The sequence below is a fragment of the Larus michahellis genome, chromosome 2, assembly GCF_964199755.1.
Source record: "Larus michahellis chromosome 2, bLarMic1.1, whole genome shotgun sequence".
NCBI classification, from domain to species: domain Eukaryota; kingdom Metazoa; phylum Chordata; class Aves; order Charadriiformes; family Laridae; genus Larus; species Larus michahellis.
This window is the reverse complement of record NC_133897.1, coordinates 50,929,909-50,942,369: the sequence shown is the minus strand read 5'-3', so window position 1 is coordinate 50,942,369 and position 12,461 is coordinate 50,929,909. Positions and strand designations below refer to the sequence as shown.

Genomic DNA, 12,461 nt, shown 5'->3' with positions numbered 1-12,461 from the left:
GGTAGATGAGCCTGTGGATGAAAAGTCTCTGTTATAATGGGCGAGAAATAAACATAACCAGTAAAAAACAAGCAGTACACCTCAATTACTGCCAACAAGTCAGCTCTCATTCAGCTTGGGTAGCTAAAAAGATAATGTATCTATAAGCTTGATACTGCCCAAGCGGTCTTCTGACACGTCTTCTCCTGTCCCATCCGGCACAGGCACACTAATGTCTGGGCGCTCACCCCCTCGGGGTTTCCACTTATTTCCCAATAAAGCATGGATCAGCCCAGAGAGCTCCCTGTCGAGAGGGGCACGTGCTTTCCTGCAGGGCAGAGATGGACTCCTGCCCACTCAAAAAAAGTCTGTCTCTTATCTCCCATATTCCTGTCTTCTCTCGTCCTAGAAAGCAGCGTAGAATAGAACAGGGCATCTGCCCTCAGTAGTCACTACCAGGGATGAGCTTTCCAATTGCGAAAGTGTTTGGACCACAAATCTGGGATACGAAGCTGCAAACCCACTTAACAGGCTAAAACACTGCCCCCCAAGGTAGGTGGTCCCTGACCCAATGGGGGAGGTACGCAGGGAAAAAGTTTGTGGCTGGATTCCAGGACCTAACAGCCCTACAACCCATTAACCGAAATCTCCGTGCAGATGTTCTGCTATTGGCTCTGTATATTTTAGGAGAGTTAAAGAATGCCACTACACAATCCTAAAAACATGGAAGCCTGCTTTTGAAAAAAATCCGGAAAGCAGAAGATAAGCACTCGTTATTCCAGCAGCAAAAGCGTCATGAGCTATAAACAGAATTAGACAATTATTACTGCCCATTTAGAAAAGCTACGTTTAGTCCCTAGAGACGGGGACCTAAGAGAATCATATTCAGATTCTGCTTTTCCATCCTCCCTTGCCTGGGACATCTGCAGGATTCATACAATCTCCAGCAGTTATCAATGGCTCGGGCATTCCCAGCGGAACAAGTCAGAGAACACCTACTCTGATCCGTTTGATTCCGGCTCGCGTGACTTGCTGACAGTCATACAGCTCAATTCTCTCCAAGTTGTGGCAGTTCTCCAGGTGTTCCAGAGTCACGTCCGTGATGAGAAGACAGTTATCAAGCTCCAGTACCTGCAGCCTCTCATGACCACACGTACTGTTGCTCAGATGAAGAATCCCATCATCAGTGATCAATTCACAGTGAGATAAGCTCTGAAACAGAGGGCAAACAGTTAATGACAACGCTCAGTCCTAAGTTACTCTGTCCTCTAAGCGGCAGAAGTCCTCTTCAACCTCCTACATTCTAGGGGTTTAACAGTTACGAGTACACAGATGACACCCAGAAGAGTAACAGAAGACACAGCTCTATTTAACAAAAGAAGAGCTATACTTTATTTTTAACTTTGCTCCAAAATGAGTAAAGTCCCAAACCATGCATCACTGATAAAACTTCTGAGGCCCCTTTGCTCTCTAAGAAGGTGGGAATCCTGTTCTGATTGTCCTGCACCACCGTTACCGATGGGTGCAAACAGCACATGTGCTGTGCCAGAAACAGGAGACAACTTTAAAGGATGATCAAGAACACACATGAACAGCTGAGGATCTACTGACGGGAGCTACTGTTTCACAGCTGCCATGTTTTCACACATACCACCAGGACCAAGCCTGTGCAAGTCCACGCAGATAAAGAACAATCAGAGTGGACTGATTTGCCAAATCATGATTTCAAAAACCCACAAGCGCTTAACACCTCAGGCTGTGCATACAAAGGGTAATACACATCTTGTACAGCTGCAGGAGCAGGTCTGTTCTGCAACAGTCAGCATAATAAACTAAAAAATTCTGCTCCTCTTCAACATATTTTTTTACTCCCTTGAATTTCAAGAGCACGGAAAAAGTTGCAGCATCTCAGACAGTAGCACCACATAAAGCAATTTCCTGGTTCCTTTAGGGAATTCATGGCTTTTGAAGAAGCAATGACGATGACAACAACAGGAAACAGACTTTCCTCAGAGGAGGTTTAAAAAACACTCTGTCACCAGTGAAACGAATGCTCTCGAGTCTTCTGCACTAGAAACGTGCAGGATCTGTGCTCTCTTTACTCTCGCTCTGGGCTGGTTCCTTGCTTTATGCTCAGCCCTGTCTCTCGCCTGGGCTTGTATCTAAGTCTAATGGTGACTGGGTTTGACCCAGCATTTCTTTGCCACAAGTTTGGTTTTTTTTTTCAGACAGCAACTGATGAAGAAACATTTGCAGCAATCCAAAAAGGCTTTTTAACTCTGCGCAAGCTAACCGGTGCTCAAAAGTACCTCCTGCCAATCATCTGAACCAAACGTGTAACCCTTCTCTCAGTATATCACATCTACCTGCCTTTATTTCAGCCTGACAAGGAAGCCCGAGGACTACCAACCTTACCCGTATTTTACCTCAGCTGGAGTCACGAGCATTTCTTGCCTGCTACCAGACACACGGGGTCTGTCCTGCCTTTTAGAACAACTTGCCCCTCAACTTCTTTTTTCTCCTTTGCTCATCAGGATGAACAAGTAACCAAAGAGGCTGGGAGAGAGGTCTGCCGCTCCCCTCGAGTCTGCTGGGGAGCCACCTCAGCACCTTCCCTTCAGCTCCAACTGGTCCAGTTTTACTCACCGAGTGTGGACAGCTGGCAGTGACTCCAAGCGACACCACGATTAGTGCATACTGTCCCCAAAAGACAACGGAGACGAAGCGCTCGCCCCTATCAACAGTGTTTTACCTTATGTCATGTTTACATTCTGCAAGTCTATCGACTCTTTGAATACCTAAGTTCTCTCCCATACCTACTTCTGTTATGTACGTGTTCTGAGCATTTGCTTTGGCTCACAGCCTGGAAACAATCAGCAGTCGCAGGGTTAAAGAACATTTATAATAGATCTGCTGTTTCAAGGAAGGACAGGAGGTTAGGTGAAGCTGTTGGCTACAGCAGCAGTCTGCTGGCTAATTACGAGTTTTCCGTCCCAGGAAGTAAGCAGCTTATAAAATCAGCTTTCCTGAGACACTGTATTTGGTACTGAAAGGACAATACAGGATGTACAGCTGAGTTCACAGAACTTTGTAAAACAAATACGCCAAACGAGACATACTTTGTATTAAATGATTTTTCTGACTTCATAAGCCTATTAGAAAGTGTTAATAACACGGAACCGATGAAAGTAATTACTTGAAATCTTTAGAGCAAAAAGATATGGTAAAATTCTTTTTTTTGTTAGCACATACTAAATGCTGTGCATAAATCAAATATGGCATCAAACACAGCATGACATATGGTGACAGTATGAAACAGTACAATCAACATCACTGAAGAATTTGACTGTCTCCTCATCTCCAGGAATATTATGAGTATTTCACAGTTTCTCTAATAAGCTGAATGTACAAATATTAAACACCTTCCCTAGAACTTAACTTCTTAAGTCCAGTAAGTAATAAAGCATTTGAGTATCCTGATATTGATGAAGATGTAACAGCTGGTTATAATTGGTCTGACAGTGCTTTGCTTATTTCCGCTGTCTACCAAGCCTCCAAACACCAAGAAACAAATTCAAAACTGATTTCTGCAACTTCAAAATATTTGTTTAAACTGCAAATATACCTCAACAGCCACACAAGAGTCTACAGAACCATCAACAGTACACAATTTCGCATTTGAAGTATCAAGATTACTTCACGTAGAGTTATTTGGCACCTGCTAGTTTGTTTTTCCTTTCCCTGTAATTCTCCGCCATCACCGTTCACTCACAATCTTTGAGCATGTATCCTTCCCGCGCACAGGATATACGTATCAAAAAAAAAAAAAAAAAAAATCAGTTCTTCTGTCTCCCTTAGAAAAGACATCTTTTTTTACCAATGCCACACTTTTGTGTCTGTGGGTTAACACACAAAGGCGAGCAAACAGGAGCAGGTTCAGAAAAATACTTTGAAATCATGAGGTTTTATGATATCTCTGGTGAAGTACTGGCAGACCTGGTACAAAAGATCTCTTGCAAGTCCTGGTTACAATTTAGATTACAATACAAAAACATGTCTGTTGCAGAAGAACAGAAAGTGTCCCATATAAATGGCTCCGCATCTCCTGACAACTCTTGTTTGGCTTAACATTAAGAATTATGGTACAGAAATAAGGTTGGACAATTAATAAGCAAAAATAAAAACCAACAACAATAAAAAATATTGAAGAAGCTCCTTTTTAAAAGCCATCTCTCCTCACGTTGCTACCTTAGTAACACTGAGCGAATAACACTAACTAATCATAACACAATTTAATTAATGAAGCAGCAAACCTTCGTTTAATCCCATCTAAGAACAGATTGTAAAGATACTTGTTCTCTCAGGTAGATCTGAGGTAGTATACATATAACAAATCTACACTTACAGGACAACTGGCCCTAAATACAGGAGCTTCTATTGTCAGGACAGTCTAGTAATTTTGGAGTACCTTGACTGAAGAACAGCCAAATTTATGTCACCTGAAATTGCTTTTGATGCTCTGAAAGATCCAAGCAACCACTCCCTAGAAAACAGTTATTTGAAATACGGTAAGCAGGGTACCCCCCACTGAAGGCATCTCATTCGTCTCCAATTACGTTCAAAAGTCTAGGTCAAAAAAACCTTTCATAATTTACTATGTAAATGTAGTCCCTGGGAAAAACTGCTTGCATGCAAAACTCATTACAGAGCGATAACATTTATCTTCACTGGGTGGTTCTGTTTATTCAGTATTTGATGTGAGGTGTCACACTCCCTAAGAAAACCATTAGTGAACACTTAGGAGTATCCGAGTACTCTAAGTTGAACTAAGTAATCAAACGTGAAGGATGTTAACCATAAAATACAAGCTTTCTGGTTACTACTCACTGATTTGGTACTAATTTTTTTATCACAAAATGCATGTAAATATTTTAGGAATAATTTGCTTCTTTTAGAATACTTATGAAACTTGCATATATTTGCACAGTATCACACTACAGCAGGAACTTGTTCCAGATAGAGAGTGAGCCGCCTGTTTTTGCATTGCAGGACTTGGGTATGTCTGTGGTTTGGGGGGATGTACTACAGCTCACAAACAAAGAGTTAAACTTACCAATGCTTGTAGCTTAGGACAGTGTATAGAAAGTTGTATCAATGTGCTGTCGGTTATCTAGAAATAAAAGAAACCAAACAACCATAAGCAGCAGGCAGCAGGAGAGTCAACCCTCAAATAAGATACCTCTTTCTCTACCAGATGAAGGTTCTGTTATTTCTGGAAAACACCCAATCACCTGTTACTCTTCAAGCATTTCCCTGTATAGGATTTCACAATAATTATTTTTATTTACTATCATAACCACAGAAATATTAGCAAAAAACCAAAGCACATCTAACTGAAAGTGCTAATGCACTGTATTCTTACACTGGACGTTCAATATTCCTTTTCATATTAAACCTCACCAAAACACATTCTTCCAAGTCCATCTTCTCCAGCTCATGGCAATTCTAAAATAGGCAAAAAACAAACAGATAAACAAAAGATGAAATAAAACAACATATAGGCATAAAAGCATATGCAGGGCTAGTAATATGGGATAGCACAGCTTCCAAGAGGAAATTGTGAGCTAAATCCCTTCAAGTATTTGATCACCACAGGACAAAAAATGGTAAAAAATTTAAAAATAATCCGCAAGCAATACACCACCGCCCTCTCAAACCTCTACGTTTCAACCTTTCTCTTACTAAGTGAAACGTCTCCTCCTTGCCCTGTAAGGTCTGAACAGTGTGTATCAGGACTCACCCACCCCCCGCTTCCCTTTCCTCTTTTGGGGTCAACCTCAATTCAACCTACGGCATCTATAGCCTGTGCACTAAAGCTGACTAATCTGCACGCAGACGATCCAACTGCTGCGTACATCAACCTGCACCAAACTAATCGGAAACATGCTTAAGCCCATAAGGAACATCTCTCTTCACCATCAAACATTAGAAAGAAGCCTTGAAAACAATTTGCTTTGTTAATGAATGTTGAAAATTTTAAAATAGTGTCCACTTTAATGCTGGGAGAAAGCTGCACTTCACATTTATACAAGCGATTTTCCTAACACTCCAAGAGATCCCTAGCAAGCTTTTAGAAGTGCTTTCAATATCTGATCATGACTAATTTCGAGAAGATGATGTAACTCTGTGACCCCGCAGCAGACCACATGGTGCCACGCCTCAACCCAAACCCCAACCCATTTTCCCACGGGCATAGGAGGAAACGGTTTAACTTGCAGCTCCCAAAAGCAGGCTTGAGGTGACTACCGAAAGCCCAAGGCTGAATGATTAGAAACCCACTGTTTAACCACTGTGGCTGGAAAAAAAACAACCCTTTCATTCAGACTAAGTATCAGCAGTGTAAATGAATCCTCTTCACAGAGTATTATTTTTGTGTTCAGATTTCCTAAACCAGCAAGCATACAAGTCTAACTTGAAGCACTTGATACCATCAATATGCTTACTTGACATATTTACAGCACAAATCCGGGCACAAGTGCTTATAGTTTATAATGTATAATGTCAGTATTTTTGTAACTTCAAGGTATGCTCAGATTAATCTATTATATGGTGATTTTTTGGGTGTAAATATCACAAGGGTACGTGTGATCTTTATAGGGGAAATTTGGCTAGAATACATCACACAAGTTTACAGTTATGTTAAACATAATAAATGCAATCGAAACACACTAAAAAAAAAAAGAGGAGAAAAAGGTGAAAAATTCAATGATAGATGGCAAAATAGATCAAGTTGCAGCTCTAAGTATAATCCAGAAATAAAATCACTTTTTAGTCCCCTCCTCCACTGGGTTCTTCCTACTTTGTTTTTCTTCTTCTCCTATTCCTTCCCAGCAGGACTACATCAATCCACAGCTGCTCAGCAGCAATGAAAACAAGGCGAGCCCTGAACTTCTGAATGACCCTTACCCGTGCTAAAAGGGTAAAACCAGCATCTGTAAGATGTGAACATCTTGCAGCTTCCAAAATCCTGGAAAAGTTGTAAATGTTAAAGAAAACGTTAACAGAGAGAAAAGCAAATGCATTTGAGATACAAATCTGTCTTCTGCAACTTAAAGCTCCCAATAGCAAATGTATATATATGCCACTTTTTCATAGTAATTTGCAATTAAAAAGGTCTGATCCAGCTTATTAGAATCTTCTGAGAGTCACAGAAGAGATTAAGTTCAACCCTTAAATCTTCTCAACACTTAGCGGAAAAAAAATTATACATAATTATAGGCAGTTTGATTTCTTGTTTCAGTAAGACAGCATAACGCTTACGTTTTCTGAAGTGTTATCTGAGGAAAGATATGGGAGAATAAACCCTGAGTTTAGAAAAATGCAGATGAAGCCTGCAACTAAAACCTGGTACCTAAACACAGGATGTTGAGAAGTCACAAAACTGAGAAACTGCTTACTAGAAATCCACTCGGAGCCTCTGCATGGAGCACAGTGAAGCAAGTTACCAGAAAGCAAGGAGCTTAAATTCTCCAAGCCCACAGTAAAAACAATTAACTACACCAACACAGCCTTAAAGAAAATAAGTGTTTTGGAAAGATATATCTAACACTCTTCTGAGAGGTTCTGGGGAGCAGTATTGATAAAAAACATGTCAACTGCCCCATACGGCACCACTAGTACAAAGAACAGGCTTCCATCCCGTAATTGGTCTTTTGTCATTGTCATTGTTTTCTTCTTTTTTTTTTTTTTTTCAATTAACACTTTTTACTTTGCACATGGAAGAAGTATCAAGATGAATGAGGGGAAACCACAACACCATGTAATAAGTAGCACAAACTAAGTGCAACTTACCCACTCACCACAGCAAACACTATACTGGGGTCGGTGGGGAGGAGGCAGGGAAAGATGGACAAAAGAACCCCTAGCTGTGGCAACACTTAGAGGCATCTAGATCCTTCCACTGATTTAGAAGATCATTAGAAAGCTCTCTCTCTCTATAGAGAAAGTGCAAAGGGAAAACCCATGCTGTGTGCATCAGAAAAATACAACCCCAGCAGAGTACGGGATGTGGGGCTCTGACTAGGACTTTGCTGGATCAGTCTCTTCCAAGTCAACAGCAAGAGCACAGCTGAGGTTAGAGGTAAAGCAGCCCCACAGGATACACCCTCGAGAACCACTTCCAAAGTGCTAGACTCCAACAAGGTTCAGAAGTGTGATGGAAAATCAAGGACAGCCAAAAGAGAGGTACAAGACAGGTACCGCTTCCCAAATGGATGGTTTTAACACCTCTGGATTTACTTTCACAGAATCACATTTGGGAACTTTGTGCCCTTCCATCGAGGGCAGTTAGCAACCTACCATAAAATACTAACAGCTACTTTGAAAATTACCTGGGATACCAAACCCCCCCCACCACAAAAACACGAGTCAGGTCACATTTGTTACCCTTACTGCTTTCATCAATTACTTGCTTTAAACCCCACCTACACTTAGAACCATTAGATCCCCAAACCCATTACATTTCTGACTTTAAAGGATGGGGGGGAGGGCAGAAACGACATACAGAGTGTGCAGAATAGCAGGGATGCTACTTACTGTACCTCTGGGTGAAAAGAAGAATATGGAAACAGAGGGGTAAGAAAGCAGAAGACTAGGAGCTCTAGCTTTCCTGAAACTGGGTGTGCAATCAGTCAGAAGAGCAGGATGGGGAGAGTGAGCTATACATGCACACACTGCATCAATCAGGCCCCAGTATGAAAAACAGGTGGGAAGGCATCGGTCAGCATGAAAATGAGCAAAGTTCTAATTTTTGCTTTGTTTTAGTGATTGTACTTAATTACAGAGGCCCCTTCTTTTTGCCAGATACAGCTGACATTTATTTCCCATCCAACAATTCATGACAAAGTACCTAGCGCAGGAGCTGGTGAGGCAAAATGATATCAGAGAGTGGATTCCCCACTCTTATAAAGCAATGTTCTCTGAGACAGACCTCACAGCTGCATTTGCTGTCTACAGGTGTCTTTTGGGCACACCTGGAGTATCTCTGCACACAGCACCTCCCTACTCTTGTTGAATTAGCAGCAGGTGGGAGAGAACATTAGCGGGGTTAAAGGCAACGTGATCCTAATTTTCACAGCCCCGCTTAGACAAAGACATTCCTGGTTCATGGGTGCTTTTCTCAATAAGCCTCACCAAAACACCTAGCAGTATTTTAACACTAAAAAGCTTTAAAAGAGAAAAACAGCACTTAAATGAGCAGACACAAAAAGGGATGAGGACATGTCTGTATCTGGAGATAGGGAGGAAAAAAAACAGCTGAAGGGAGCTGGACAAGCTTAGGATTTTTTTTTCAAGGAGACGGCATTTGTGAGTGCATTTAACAGCTGCAGAAGACAGTACTACCATGGAAAGCAGCTTAGTAGGATATCCTCAAAAGCTTCCTAACAAGGCCAGCGCACCCAACAGAGGCAGGGGAGTTTTCTTTCATACGCAACACTGAAATATTCAGAAGGTACAAACAAGTGTGGAATTACATTTACCTTTGATTTCCAACAAAATTTTTATCAAGTACTTCTCATACATGATCCCAGAAGTCTAGATGTAACCACTGTATCCTCTGTCCTTCCATCACACACTCCTCTGCAGTAATCACTGCAAAGGGTCATTTTTTTTCATTATACTGTTCCTCATTAAAGGAGAAGAATGGCAGACGCCTTCCCCCTCGTGGCACAGACAGGGGCTAACAGTTTACCTACCAAAGCCAAAACAATTCCTGATACAGTTGTACTGCCCTTGAAAAGAATTGCACAACTAAGTGCACTTTAGACCTCCTTTTATTTCCAATCTGACCTGTGAATTAAGTGAATGTGAGAAATCGTGCAGAAAGACCTGTAATACCAGCACAGCTCTCTAAGGAACACAATTAAGAGTGTCAGAAGACTCCTAAGTCCCAAATATGGGCACACATAAGCTCTTGTAAGTATGAACCGTTACATGAAGGGGGCTGTCACTCTGGAATTGTCTTAAGGACAGGTTTTCTATAGTAACAAAAGCTCTTTTTCACTGAATCTGCTAAAGGAACACTGCGTGACAGCATATTGCACACTGGCATTTGAATGTAGCTTCCCCTTATTTTTACAATCTACTTTCCTCCATTTATCTGTGATTGAAGTATAAGAAGTTGCAACTCCTGCATGTTCCTGTCATAAATGGAAATTTAGTGTAATCCAAAATTTTTTTTTGTTTTATTTAATTTACCTTAATTAATTTACCATATTAGACCTTACAAGAAGTATTATACGTCTCTACAAGCGAAGAGTCGTTGTATGACTGAGCTTCATTATTAAAGCTGAAGCTGTCCCCACTTCTGAGAACACCACCATAACATACATGCTAGTGCAAATTACATCAATGTAAAAGTTTATATTTTTTTTAACTCATGAGCCCCTATTACTCAAAATGCGTCCCATAAATATCAGTCCTCAGTGCTTGCAGAGACATCAGGACGCTCCATATCAGCGTTTAAGAATGTCAGGATGTACTGCAGAGCATATTAAAAATACATTTATAATAAAATTTGTAACTATAACACTCAGGTATGATTTAGCTGTTTTTTACAAGACAAATGACTGCATAAAACCACATCAGAGTACAAACACCACAAGGCACAACACAATACGGATATTTTTACCTTTAAAAAAAATAATGAGCTTTATATCTTTTCTTCTGGCTTGTAATTAGTACCTAAAATACTTAGCTAGAAGCACAGAATTGAACTGCTAGGTTCAACGTATTTTATTTGTCATACATTAATTCTTGTTTTTCCAATAAACAGAGGGCTACATTCATATGCTAGCTACAGAGGCCCAGCCCTCAAGTTCACGTTCAGCTGGTACTTCTAACTTAATTTTTTGATTGCAAAGGTGACGCAAACAATACAAAGCTAAATTAAACCCGTGGATATCAGCTGATTATCTTCAGGAGTGAATTCCTTAGGTCAGGCCAGTAACGACATACTCACAACACAACATACAACACGCTCGTGACATACTCACTTCAGCCTTGGACAGTTTAGACCAAGTGCTGTGAGAGAAGCATCTGTAAGGTTGCTACAGCCTGAAACACAGAGCGACTGAAGTCTATGACATCCTCTACAGATTTTTACAATGCCTTCATCTGAAATTTGCTGCAACACAGAAGAAGGTTGAAGTTACTTTGCTACCAAGTCACCAGCTAAGAACAAAAATCGAGTCATATTACTCAACTGTTAGTGTCACATTATATATAACCATGGCAACCTGTGGATTTTCAACCAAAAAACACTGTTGTGAAATCATGTTCATTGGTAACAATGAAGAAAATCAACGCACACAATTCCTACTTATCCATGTATTTTTCCACAGATCCCGCGTACTGCTCAAAGGCTGTGTGAAGCACAGAGTTGTTTGGGTTTGTCTTCCTTTTTCACTTTGCTTTTGGCTTTATAATTTTCAAAAAAAATTTTTTTTTTAATTGTAGTTGTCACTGTGTGAAACAGCTTGCTGCTTTTATGTTTGCAGAGTTCAGGTCTTTCATTCCAGTGACTGTTTAAGTTCAGGAACAATGCAAAAGAGAGCTTAAAGCCTAACAGCAGGAGAGCTAACTGCCTATTTTGCACTGGAGCAGTAGAACCCAAGGGTAAAAATCCTTCACTTCTGGATAATTTCCAAAGCAAGAGTTACAGGTAAACAATTAGATATAATCCATTCTTTACACAAGATAAATATAAAAGCCAGGTTTGCCCTACCCTATGCAGCTGAAAGATTTAATGCAAAACAGGGATTTTCATTTCTCAAAATTGTTTTGTACTAGATATTCTGAAAAAAAGTAACTCTAAATTTGGGATATGAATAAAAAAGTTTCCTCTCTGAAACAGGAACTATAAGAAATAGCCCCAATGCAGCTGCACACAAAATAGCAACAGGAACTAGGTTATTGGGTGTGTGTGCAAACATTATTTTGTTTACAGGTCTTCTATTCCAGAAAAGGTATTCTCTCCTCCTCCCACTCCTAATTCCAAGAATTTAATTTTTCTGCTTAATGACTAATTGTTCATGGTGAAACAGGCTATTTTATTCCCTGGCCTAACATTACTCTTCCAATGTTAACAAAGACTTCTACAGTATTTTGAACTGAAAATACACACTCCTTTTATAAGCCACTCATCTAGGTACTCTAATACTACTATAGCATATTTCTGAGGTTATTAGCACAAACATTACCTTTCACGGATGAAAACAGGATGAGAAATAGCAGTAGCTCAGCACAAAGAGAGATCACCTTATGCCTCCCCCTCCCCCAACCCAGCACTTTTTAATATCAGTGGTTTAAATTTGCAAATCGTTCTGTCAAATAAAAATTATTCCAGACAGAAAACTAGGAGTCTTGTCTTCTTTTCATGGATCCAGAAGGATCTGCATCATCTACAGATAAGAAGATATTTT

At 40.3% G+C, this 12,461-nt stretch overlaps 1 protein-coding gene across 1 annotated transcript in view; it reads right to left on the bottom strand.

Moving 5' to 3' along the window:
- Nucleotides 1-5: 5 nt before the first annotated feature.
- Nucleotides 6-12,461, bottom strand: part of FBXL2 (F-box and leucine rich repeat protein 2) — a gene marked incomplete at its 3' end in the record, with an annotated part of 54,700 nt that continues 42,244 nt past the window's right edge. Inside the window, exons 10-15 of the mRNA XM_074573534.1 lie at nt 11,034-11,164; nt 6,946-7,006; nt 5,440-5,484; nt 5,093-5,149; nt 979-1,191; nt 6-11 (exon numbers count right to left, since the gene is read on the bottom strand). Coding sequence (XP_074429635.1) covers nt 6-11; nt 979-1,191; nt 5,093-5,149; nt 5,440-5,484; nt 6,946-7,006; nt 11,034-11,164 — 513 coding nt within the window. The remainder of the gene's footprint in view (nt 12-978; nt 1,192-5,092; nt 5,150-5,439; nt 5,485-6,945; nt 7,007-11,033; nt 11,165-12,461) is intronic.